The sequence below is a fragment of the Schistocerca americana genome, chromosome 3 (assembly GCF_021461395.2).
Source record: "Schistocerca americana isolate TAMUIC-IGC-003095 chromosome 3, iqSchAmer2.1, whole genome shotgun sequence".
NCBI classification, from domain to species: Eukaryota; Metazoa; Arthropoda; class Insecta; order Orthoptera; family Acrididae; genus Schistocerca; species Schistocerca americana.
Genome location: NC_060121.1, coordinates 346,411,096 through 346,424,364, shown reverse-complemented (window position 1 = coordinate 346,424,364; position 13,269 = coordinate 346,411,096). Strand labels below are relative to the sequence as shown.

The following is a 13,269-nucleotide window of genomic DNA, read 5'->3' as shown; positions in this document are numbered from 1 at the left end:
TTACACACAGAACACTCTTAAGTCACCTGTCACTACACCAGTAGGTTCAATGTCTTTTTCTTCAGCTATAGTTAATTTCACAATTTACTGTCTTTATGTTTAGTTCTGCAGGAGTAACTGGGTAACACGTAGGCCTTTATTGTCAGATTACCTACCTGATTTCAGTTAGCCCATGTTCAGTGATGCATAATATGCCTGATTTTATTCTATTTTCTAGCTATACTTCTGCTTCTCATTTGTTACCAGTGTATAGGATATTATGGAGTAATACTTTCTTGTAATTTTCCTTTGGCTGACTTACATGTTGTGGACTGTATTCTGAAAAGATGTTATAAAAGTGTAGAGGATGATGTGGTCATTGGTGGCACCACTTGTAAGGGTTATGGACTGGGTATGGGTATGGGTGTGGGTGAGTGGTTCTCTGGTGAAGGTGGAGAGTAGGTGCAGAAGATGTACACAGTCAGTGGTGACAAATAATTTATTAATTGTTGAGTTCAATAGATGTAGATACAGCATCAGCAGGAGAAGGTGGATGGTGGTGGTCGGTCAGTACATCCAGGCTATGAAGGCAGGCAATGATGCGCCAGTGTCAGCACTTTCATCAGTAAGGCTCAGAGGCAACTTCACCAGCCGCACATTGTTCAGACCCGTGCTGTATCAGTTGGTAGTGCTGTTGCCCTCATAAATGCAGATGGTCTGAGGAAATACTCAGCCCAGCACTAGGTGGCTGTGTTGCCTGGGATTGAGTCCCAGACTAGTGACTGGAGGGTAGAGGCTTGTGCTGACAGGTCCCAGAGGCTCAGCACTGAAAGGACGTTAGCTCAGCCCCTGCTCACACAGGCTGCAGCTGGACTTCCAGTTGGCCATCCCTTCGAGATGGGGGAAGGACGGCGACAGCATTGTGGTGGAAGCCAATACAAAATGGATGCCAATTTGAAGCACAGCTGTGGTAATGTGCTATGCCTGGCCAAATGGCCAGCTTTTATGCATGGCAAGGCAGACCTTGTTGTTGTTGAGGCCACATACACATCCTGGCAAGTATCATCAAAGTATCTCAAAATACTAGCTGTTACCTGGGTCACAGTTGCAGAGACACTGACATGGCGTAAGTGCTGAGCTTGTGGGTGTCAGCAAGCACCCAGGTTTTAGAATCATGAAGTCGACTTGTGCCCACACCTCTATGATATTCTGTAGTGCTTCATTTATTTGGGTGGTGCTTACATTTGGCTTTCTAAGCTCAACCAAATGATTTTTCAACCCCCACCCTCCCTCCAACCAGGACATATGTTTCCTTGGTTTCTAATGGTTTTTCAGACATCTGTAAAACATTCTTCTAAGTGTTACATTTCAGGTACAAATTTGTGTGTGCTCCAAGGTGGTCACAATGTTCTTTAATGGCACAGTTTATTGAGCTGTGCCAGTATGTCTCTGGCAGTTGTGTCAGAAAGGTGTGCCACAAGTGTGCTGTGGTGCTTTTTATCACTGGCTGAGGTGGAAGTGAAGCAGCACTGGCTGGTGTGCACTTTCAGTTGTGAGTCCACCCAGGAACGAGGAGGGGAACACATGGGGGATGAGGTGGGGGTGGGGAAGAAGTATCAGCTGGAGTGTCTTGTGAAGCAGCCAGCCTGTGTATTGGAGTTGTGGCCATGACTACTGAGCTACTGGGGCAGCTCTGAGCTGTGAACTTTGAATTCAAGCTGTTTGTTTGTCTGCAAGTTCTTGGTGTTGTGCATAGAGGTTAGCACCTGCATGAATGTTGTGGAGTAATGGGTATCAGATGCAAGCTATGGTCTTGTCATTACCTCCACGCTGTGTACTGAATATGATGCCCAGGTGGATGATGTGGAGTCACCATCAATGAGTCTAAGCCATCATTTGCCATTTTCTCACTGCTGAGTGTGGAGTACATCAGTATGGTTCTCAGCTGAGGCTACAAGAGGTCGATCATGCATATGAGCAATGTTGTTCTGTCAGTCATTGTGATTTGTAAGGCATTGTCTTCCTTGTTTTTTAGTGTCGCTTGCATCATGTGCATGTCATTCATTGAGTTGTGTTAAGTGTTGCCTACTGTGCATGAGCTGTTTGTCAGTTTTGTGGTCTCCTATAAGTGGTGGGGCCTGTTCTGTCACATCAAGTATCTTTTGTTCATTCCCATTTGTGAAATTAGTATCAAGTTCAGGTTGTTATTTGTTTACCTGTTCCGTAACCATGTGTTTTAAGTGGTGGAAAGGACTGTCATGATTAATTCATATGTTAAATTGCAACACTTCCTGCTGTTCCAGTACTTTTAAATATTGTTGTCTTTCAGACAGCTGGCATATGCTGTTGATTCTGTAAATTTCAGTGTGCTCGTTTGACCAATGTTATGTAAGTGAATGTAACTCCATCTTCGGTGCAGGAGTGTGGAACAGCAGCTGGTTGATGAAATGTAATAATACTGTACCAACAACTGTTATTTTGATATTGTTTTATTAGGCAACCAGTTTCAACATTCCGGTCATGTCTTCTTCAGGCCTGCCGCGTGAATGACACTAAGTAGCACTCATACACGTAAAACTGTCAAACTGTTTTGACAGACCTAGATGACTCCATATCACTTATGTGCCAGAAATTGTGAAATGACAGATGGAACAGTCATGGGTGTTTCACTCATCAGTTATTATTGATATCTTCAATGAGAGTTTCGAAATATGAATACTGGAAACAGCTCCCTCCTCCTCTGTCCATCCTGCTTCTTCAGTATATAGATTATACAATTTTAATTTGGTCACTTGGCAATGAGGTGTTATGGCAGTTTATCAATCATATGGATAGTATGCATCAAAACATCAGATTTGTAGAGGAATAGGAGGATGATGGGAAGTTTCTTTCTTCAATGTGCTGCATATACAGCAATAGAAATAAAAGAAGGATAAGAATAACCTGGGGTTCTTCTGGACAAACTTAAAAAGTTTTCAAAATAAAGTTTCTAATGTGTCTAGAAAGAAAAGTTTAGTCAGTTTTTACTCAGGGCAAGGAGACATGTACTTTTAATGTGAAAACCATTCAAAAACTGAAGGCTACTCAGTGATGAAGGCAGAGATGCAAGTTGGGAACTACTAGGAGAGAGAGCAACTACTTCATATAACAGGAAATGCAGAGACTGTCATATGAATTTTAGTATATTAAACTTCGTTGCATTAAGCACAAGTAATTCTTAACAAGTCAATGTAGTAGTTTAATAATACAGCTGCTTGACTTAATTAATGTACTCATCACGCAATTCCAGATCCCTAAATATTCTTTTTTGTGGTGGGTATTACAACATTTGATGAATGAGCAGTGTACAAAATGAGCACTGTGTATCCTAATCGTGTAAACACATTTCACACAGAGCAGTTGCGTTGCAACGAACAGCACACAAAGAGAAAAACTAGGTCTGGTAACTATATTACCAGTGCATTTGTATGGTATAACAAATTTAACTGCTCATGCAGTAAGCTGCATATTAGGAAAAATAATATGTATGAGTCTTACTGAAAACATTTCACTTTTTTAGATCTTAGTGATTTACCTGAATTACAGATGCATGGAACCTTATGCTTTCACTGTATTTTCTTGAAAAATAATAAAAATTATAGTACAACACTTTTTTGAGTCTCTGAAGAACAAATGCAATAAATGAAACAAAGTTTTGCTAAATTCAAGTACATAGCTTTCATCAACATTTTCTATGTCTACATAACAATGTTTGTAGACTTCTTTCTTAAAAAGAATGGCAAATATTTTATTCAGAAGAAGGAAAGTCTATAAAAGAAGGGAAAAACTTACTTGAAGAAAAGAGCCACGTCAGCATCATAAGCACCAACAGCAATATCAGGATACTGATTGTTGTCAAGGTCTACCCCACCAGTAACAGAAAACCCAAATGTTGTGATTCCATTGTATATGTTTTCACCATATATCACCTGAGAAGTTTCTTTCATAATGCCAGCATTTGATCCATGATAAATATAAACAGCTCCACCACCTCTGGGACCATCATATGGAGCACCAACAGCAATATCTGTAAATCACCAGAGGGAATAAATCACTATATTGTTATCAGATATTTTGCAATTTTATTGTGAAAAAATTAATAAACTTTATTACTAGAATATTCAGTTGAAGAACTATCTACAGATAAAACTGAAAATAGGCCAATGCACAAAATTAAAAGGAAACAATGGGTTTTATGGTTTCAGTTCTCAAAGTTTCTCAAAATAAGTTAATTAGAAGACAGCAGAAAATAAAGGGAAAAAAAGTTAAATGGAGTTAAAAGGAACCATGCGTTGAAACTGTTTTTCATTCTGTGTGGTGGCTCAGCACGTTTAGCACATTTCCCTACTTTTTTTGACATGGCCTAACGGTCAGTCAGTTTCATATTCTATGGATTGTTTATATGTTAAATCACTATTATGAGGAATGAGTCAGTGTACATTCAAATAACAAATTAATTTGTAAGCATGGCTACAAGCTGACTGGTTTTTAATATACAGATGTGAATAAGTAATTTCTTACCAGCATTTTTACATGTTACACTAACAGAAATTCTTCTACAGAATAGGAGGAATTGCGGCATTATAGAAATATTTCGCCATAAATATAGTCTCTACAGATACACAGCTGCATGATACTTGTGTAATTTATCTGCTTGGGTGAGCTGGTGTGGTGGTTAAGGCAGAGTTCAAATCTCTGTCTAACTGTCTTCATTGATAACTTCTTAAATCATGTTATGTGACTGCCAGGATCTTTCCTTCAAGAGGTCATAGCTATCCAGGAACAAAAGTCCTGTTCTACAATTTGCCAAGTCAGGCGATTCAACTTGAATATTCTTAACTAATCATGGTAACCCACTGAAAATATATATTAGCTTAATAAATAAAAACCAATGATCAAAATGATTGTACAGGGGGGGAAATTATTTTTATGTTTAGGAGAAAGAAAAATATAGCTATTTAAATTAAGTAAATATTGTAAGAAATCAGGATTTTATGTAAAAGGCTCTCTAATGAGCTACTGTTTTCAGGAAAAAGATGCAACAAATTCTGTCACAACAATCTGATGACAGAACATGCTGATAACATTCACTTTGCTCAAGGTGGAAGTCAATATTAAACCCTAAAAATTTTGTAGATTTTCATATGATTCTGAGTTTTGCCAGATTTCAAGAAAACTTGGTAATATTTAGGGTTGCACACATTGATAACTTTTATCTCAGTGTAGTGAGATTTCTAGAATTGAGGTGCTTTGCGCTGGTGGGCTTTTGTCTTTTGCAGGTAACTGAACTTCAAAATGGGAACCAAAAGAGGGATTTAGCTGCTAGAAAAGGGCGAGTGGTGAGCTTTCAGGAATGCAGCTCCTTTCAATGGACCAGATGCTTTCAGTTCCTTTTTCCTTACCATCACACAAGAATGAAAGAAACACTTTCAGATGTTGCTAAATCTACCGGTACTAAACTACAGGAAGTGTGGAACAAAGCAAATACCCCTGTTAAGATGGGGGAGAATATCTGCGATGCTGTACAGTAGCTGTACAAAGAAAGCCAAAATCTGGATAAAGAGAGATCAAGAAACATGGATTAATCAAATGTGAAACAGCAGATTTGGAATGGTAATCTCTTTGAATTTTTTGATGTTTCTCAGCAAAATGTGATGGATATGACTACCGTATCACCAGAAAATAAAGAATTTCTTAGGTCACAAAGAGCAGATAGTTCTTATTTTCAAAGCAAAAACCTATGTATATAAAAGAAGGGAAAAAAAGATTCAAATATGAATAAACATTATAAAGCTATCACTGAAATCAGTAAGACAGTTACACTGTAAGACTCATCTCCATTATCATCTAGTGATGAAGAGGCTGAATTTTTGCCTCCAGCAACTAAAAAGTTATGTTCAAATCCTAGGTTAAAACCTACTGATCAGGCACTCATGTCTCCTTTATGGATGATCAAAAGTATTCAGACACCTGGCTGAAAATGACTTAAAAACTCGTGGCACCCTCCATCGGTAATGCTGGAATTCAGTATGGTGTTGGCCCACCCTTAGACTCAATGACAGCTTCCACTCTTGCAGGCATATGTTCAGTCAGGTGCTGAAAGGTTTCTTGGGGAATGGTAGCCCATTCTTCATGGAGTGTTGCACTGAGGAGAGGTATTGATGCCAGTCTGTGGGGTCTGGCATGAAGTTGGTGTTCCAAAACATCCCAAAGGTGCAGAGCACTTGCCCGCGAAAGGCAAAGGTCCCGAGTTCGAGTCTCGGTCCGGCACACAGTTTTAATCTGCCCAGAAGTTTCATCCCAAAGGTGTTCTATAGCATTCAGGTCAGGACTCTGTGCAGGTCAGTCCGTTACAAGGATGTTATTGCCATGTAACCATTCTGCCACAGGCCGTGCATTATGAACAGGTGCTCAGTCTTCTTGAAAGATGCAATCACCATTCCCGAATTGCTCTTCAACAGTGGGAAGCAAGAAAGTGCTTAAAACATCAATGTAGGCCGGTGCTGTGATAGTGCCATGCAAAACAACAAGGGGTGCATGCCCCTTCCATGAAAAACACGACCACACAATAACACCACTGCCTCCAAATTTAACTGTTGGTACTACACACACTGGCAGATGATGTTCACCGGGCATTCGCCATACCCACACCCTGCCATCGGATCGCCACATTGTATACCATGATTCGTCACTCCACACAATGTTTTTCCGCTATTCAATCATCCAATGTTTATGCTTCTTACACCAAGCAGGGTGATGTTTGGCATTTACCAGTGTGATGTGTGGCTTCCCAGCAGCTGCTCAACCATGAAATCCAAGTTTTCTCACCTCCTGCCTAACTGTCATAGTACTTGCAGTGGATCCTGTGTGATGGCTTGGATAGATGTCTGCCTATTGCACATTATGACCCTCTTCAACTGTTGCCTATCTCTGTCAGTCAACAGACGAGGTCAGCCTGTACGCTTTTGTGGTGTATGTGTCCCTTCACATTTCCACTTCACTATCGCATTTGAAACAGTGGACCTAGGGATGTTTAGGAGTGTGGAAATCTTGCATACAGACACCCAATCTCCTGACCACATTCGAATTCTGTGAGTTCTATGTAACAACACATTCTTTTCTCTCACAATGTCTAATGACTACTGAGGTCGCTGATATGAAGTACCCGGCAGTAGGTGGCAGCAAAATGCACCTAATATGAAAAATGTGTGTTTTGGGGGGTGTCTGGATACTTTTGATGACATAGAGTATTTCAAAAATTTCCATATCTCCAGCTAGTGTTTACCAAGCTTGGGCAATCAATGGAAGTAAAACAACAAAGAAAATCAATTCCTCCTCAATTGGTCCTGCACTGGTATAGTAAGCCGTTGCCCTTAGTTGCCCATGGGAGTGTCAAAATATGGAAGATAAGAGTTTCAGTTCTAGTGAGTGGCACAGATTGTGAACATTTGGTTGGCATACCTGTTGCCTTGAAAGGTATTGATCAATAGCTGGCTGAACTAGTTATTGGGGAAATGGACTGATTTTGTCTATGTGACAATATCATCTATATATCTTCTGATACTATAGTGTCTAGTACAGGACTGATCTAAGGGACATGTACCAGAACTGAAATGGAATTCAGATAAACTTTGATGTTGTTGACTTTGAGTGTTGTGGCATACCATCAAGTAGTCCTGTCATCCACATTTTTCAGAAATTCCAAAGTCTGTAGGGTTCACTTGATAAGAAGTCATATACAGCAATGCCAGATGAGGAAAGTTCTAGTCAAGGCTTTCTAGAAGAACAGTACATGAAGATGGTTAACTACATCCAAATTGTTCTAAAAGATGGAAGTCATCCAAGAAAAGATTACAAAGATCTATCACAACTCTCGCTCCTGTGTGCAGGAGGTTGGTCTAAAAATGACTACAGTTCTAGGATCCCAGTGCTCTGCATCAAGAACAGTGGGTGGCAAAGGCAATACACACACATAAAATTGTCCTCTTCACTAAAAAGTTGAAAATTCCTTAACAAGAATTGAAATGAATGAAACAGGTTGCCCATTTTTTCAGCCACACCTATGTTCACTTTGTTTTGGCATAGGATTATATAGTTTTTATTCACATATTATGTATAAACCTTCTATATCTTTCTATATACATAGAAAATTGATACTTTTCCCTACACTTTTCTCTTCTTACTTTTATGAAAAGAATAATTTTTAAATTTTTGTTGTGTGAAATACTGATACAATTTATTATTTGTGTCATTCAACTGATTCAAATTGCTTGACATATCATCAGCTAAATGTGACATTTTCCAATAAAACAACAGTAATATGCTTTAGGTTTAGTTCAAACATAATTCATTATCTTTGTTTTTCATTCAGGGATTAAGCAGATGTTTTTTATGACTGATTTATTTTGCAATAATAGTATTAGAATGATTGTAATTTTTAACAAGTCAGTATTTAATAAAAGAAGTAGTCTGTCTTTTATCCTAGTTTACAGACATGCTATGTGACTCTTCCTTATAAATCCTAGTTCATTATAAGCTGCTAAGCTTGCCACTAACTAACCTTTAAATGAATATAAAGAGTTTTCTGTTTTAAAAAATATGTCACTTTATTTTTAGATAATGCAATTACTATTACATGTTCCTAAAAAGTTCAACAGTTTGCTGTAAATATCAGACCATTAAGTAAAAGTTTTGATGTATGCTATTTAGAAGGATAGGAAAGATAGTACAAATGTTTCTCAAACAATATAATGTACATGAGTCCCCGATTACTCCTTTTTTGGAAAAAAAATTCTCACTTTTCATTAAATGAACCTCTTGATTCAAGAATGACATATATTGCCACTACTTTACTGGTTATGTGATTTTTGGTTCTCTTGTTTATCTATTTAAATCAATTAAAGTCATCTATTGGTACCACAGAGTTTGGTTTCTCTTATTTACTATTTTCGTGTATGGATGGAATAAATTATAAGACTGAAATATTGTCTGTAAGTGGCACAAACCTCCATATCCATCTTTATTAATGTCTCCAATTGATGCTAGAGACAAACCAAATCTTGACTTGGAATTCACACCATCACGCCAATGGTTTTTGGTAAATCTGTTCTGCAACATTATATATCAACACAGATTATGAATAATAAAGATATTGTAACCAAATAAGTAAAAAAATCTTTACCTAAAAACTTATTTATGTGTACTGAGACAACAAGTTTCAGTGTAAAATACTGTTTGAAAAAGAAACAACTTTGAAATCAAGTAAGAACTTTAAAATACTGTGGGAGGTTCAATTAACCAAGTGATGATTTATGAAACACTTATTACAGGGATTGAAAAATTACCAAAATAACTGCAAAGGAATCAGTTTACCAGTTTTACACAAGATGAAAAAGAAAGTTCACACTACCATTCCTGCTTCTTGGTAAATAACGTATATGCGTCCTGTTTCATATTTTCCTTCATTGTTAGGAAGAGTGTAAAGTGGTGCTCCAATCACAATATCATCAGTGTTGTCTCCATTCATATCAGCAATGCAAATTGCATATCCAAAATAAGCACCCAATTGCTCTCCAGTAAATTCACGAACAACATCCAGAGTTTCTGTATACAGAATGACCTGTAATCAAAGGAGGTTTATGCAGCTATTCTTAATGTTATGTCTATTTATTTTTATGTATTGACACTGATTGTGTGTTCTGTAGATTCACAACATTAATAAGTCTGGATCTGAAACACGTACGTAAATGTTACAATGAAAGATGATATTATATTGAAATGCAGATCTGCATTACATGGATGTTAGTTTATTAGTGAAGACTAAATTGTCATTATAGATACAGAGTATAAAATTGTAGACAGTATATTGTATACTTCAATATTGAACTGGACCATGTATCAGATAGTAATTACTCTTTGCTGTGGATCAGGTTCTGCACTAAACATTTGCACACTCAATTGTTGGAATATGAAACCCATAGATTAAGAAAATAAACATCATAATACTGCCTTTGAGATCAGTACTTGTGTAATTTTATAATGTTCAGTTTATTTTCTCATGATTAATAAAGAAAAGAATGTTGCTAATGAAATGTAATTAGAACCACGTTTGCAACATGCAAATATCTAAAAAATAATAGGTTGAGGAGTAATTTAACTGTAGATAAAACTCAGTTTACTTTGGTAATGATCACAACTTATATAAAAAACTGAAAAGCCTTCTAAACTATTACAGCACTGGCACAAAATCTAATAAAAGCTGCATAGCTATAAAAAGTAATCACCTTTCAACAATTTATTGTTCATTACAAAGTCTAGAGGATGGAGTACACACTAAAACTTTAAATGATGTTAAACTTGTTGTGTCAGTTTATAATCCAAGTATTAAATATTTAAATTGGGTCTTAAATCAAAATTCCAAAACATTCAAACAATTGAAAATCCAGGATTGATTGTAACAATATTGTGAAAAGGAAAGTTGCTACTCGCCATGTAGCAGAGATGCTGAGTCACAGATAGGCACAACAAAAAGACAGTCACAAATAATAGCTTTCAGTGAGTAAGGCCTTCATCAGAATTGGACAGCAATCACACGCGCACACACTGAGGCCTCAGTTGCCTGGGACTGCAGTCGTGTGTGTGTGTGTGTGTGTGTGTGTGTGTGTGTGTGTGTGTGTGTGTGTGTGTGTGTGTGTGTGTGTTTCATTTTCACAATATTGTTCCAAAACATTCTTAATTTTCATTTGATGATGGCATCCTCTTTTAATTTTTATAACATGGAAACAATCACATAAGGCAAGATCTCTGTGATTGCTGGTGTCAGAGAGGTACCTTTTTTATGTTAGAATCATGGTTCTAGTTTTTGTTATCTTTTTGACAAGAGGGTCAGGTTATCGTAGTAGATGGAGCAGGAAGCCTGGCTAAAGACAGAAATTAATGACCTGGTTGAAATAGGAGTAGCAACTACACACATGATTGTGTGTTTTGTGTAGGTCCTACAGCACCGTGATCAGCCCTGATTTTACATCACTATGAGCCATGTAAATACTGAGTTGAGCAGGCTGCTGCTGACTGAGTGCAGTGCTGATACAATTAGCATATGGGGGATGTACTAGACACAGCCTACATCTGAGTAAGAGAGGAAAAAATAAGTTAGCTGAGCTTCTTGGAGAAAATGTACAGAGGGCCACCATCACATAAGGCAAGATCTCTGTGATTGCTGGTGTCAGAGAGGTGCCTTTTTTATGTTAGAATCATGGTTCAAGCACCCTGTTATGAAAGAAGTTAAAATGACAGAACAGCTCACAAAATGCTTAAGAATGAACAGAAAAGTAAAGTTAGCTTATTTCATTGGAATATTAGAGGACTGAGTAATAATGCAGAACAACTTACACTCTAGCGTCTTACTCATGAGAAAAGGAGAATTTTTTACACATATAAGACATAACACAAATTCAAAAACTTAGATAAGTGGATTTTGTAGTTATCACCACATAGAAGTGCATGCTTATGAATTAATACTGAAAAATAGTTCTTTTAATTACAACTGTTTATAAGTCCCCACCAAGATATTTTGAACTACTTATATGAGGAATTTGGATTACTTACAATGCTATCTGTTCAACAGCGGCAAGCAGATTATGGCCTGTAGTGATTTCAATGATTTTTTAAAGGATTCTGATAGGGAAAGCAATTTGGAAATCTTATTTGGATCCTAAAATCTGATCTACTGGCTACATTTCCGACACTGGTGGATAAAGACAGTTGGACCCTAACAGATAATAGTTTCTTTGATTGATGATGCTCAAAGCAAGGAAAAACTGTATACCTAGCAACAAATGCTCTGCTGCTCATGAGACACAGTTAGTAATGATAAATAAGATAGTGTCTTATGGTATTGATACTCCTCAGTGGAACTCATTTAAAATAATTAATGACTCCAAAACAAATGTTTTAAAAGTAGTTTACTAGAGATGATCTGGGGTGAAGTTTATTACAGATTAAATGCTGACACAAAATTATATCTATTCCATGATAACATCATATAATTACTTGAAAATAGTTTTGCACATAAGCCACTCAAAAAGAACATTAAACAACCATGTAAAAAAACCATGGTAGAAGAATCAAATATCTGTATACATGGATCCACAGCCACTGCAAATTTCATTGTCGTGAATAGATTAGCAATTATATGAAGAGCAGAAACAGCTGAAATTAAGTGTTTTTAATTTTGAAATAAATCCTTTATTTCACAATTTTTTGCTATTAGCTAATTTTGCCCCCCTGGAGATTTTCAAGGTACGCAAATTTGAGTTACAAGGGTAAAATGATGAATGCAACCCTTATGCATTTCTTTGTCACCATGCCAGTGTTAGCCACACTGAATTTGTTGGTTCACATAAAAAAATGTGAATGACCTGCCACTTTACATTCAACAAGCAGAACTGATGCTTTCTGCAGATGATACTTGTGTTGTGATAAATCTAATTAGAGAGAAAGCAACAGCATATATGATAAATGATATTTTCCAAAGAATTATATAGTGACTCCCAGAAAATGGATTCTCCCTAAAGTTCTGTACAGCAAATAAATTCACACCAACAATTGATGAAGCATATGAACAGGAGTCAGCAAAGAGGATACAATGCTCCAAATTTTTTTGTTGTAAGTATAGATAAAAATATATTTAGATAATAGATAAAAAAACTAGATATAGATAAGGTATGTATAGATAAAAAAAGAAGAAGTATAGTTCCGAGCTTCTCAAACAATTAAGTTCAGCTACTTTTGCTCTTCATAGTGGGGTAACTGCTAATCTTGGAAACAAATCACTCAATCTCATGACATATTTTGCATCTTTACTTTCAATAAGTCTTATGGAATTATTTTCTGGGGTAACACATCACTTAGAAAGAAAGTATTGATTGCACAAAAACAAGCTGTAATAATAATATGTGGTATTCACCCACAGTCACTGTGTAGGTATCTCTACAAGGAAGTAGGCAAAATTTCAACTTGGTGTAATGACTTGCAGGCCTCTATAAACATGTATAAATACAAGACAGTAGCACCTTGTGGTACACTCTGTCTGATTGTTTCTAATTCTGTGAGCCTGTTGTTTTTGTTTGACATGGAACTTGATTGATTCATTGATTGATTTTAACAGGAGAGCTAAAACAGCTTAGGTGTGACCCACCACTGTCCGCACCAAAACTAGGTTTATTGTGCGGTATAGCTCCCTGTATATCT

General features: G+C 37.0%; 1 protein-coding gene across 1 annotated transcript in view; it reads right to left on the bottom strand.

Moving 5' to 3' along the window:
• LOC124607403 (integrin alpha-PS2-like) overlaps positions 1-13,269 on the bottom strand; it is a 431,869-nt gene that overhangs the window by 51,819 nt on the left and 366,781 nt on the right. The window contains exons 8-10 of the mRNA XM_047139727.1: positions 9,428-9,637; positions 9,024-9,126; positions 3,811-4,045 (exon numbers count right to left, since the gene is read on the bottom strand). Of these exons, the coding sequence (XP_046995683.1) occupies positions 3,811-4,045; positions 9,024-9,126; positions 9,428-9,637 (548 nt within the window). The remainder of the gene's footprint in view (positions 1-3,810; positions 4,046-9,023; positions 9,127-9,427; positions 9,638-13,269) is intronic.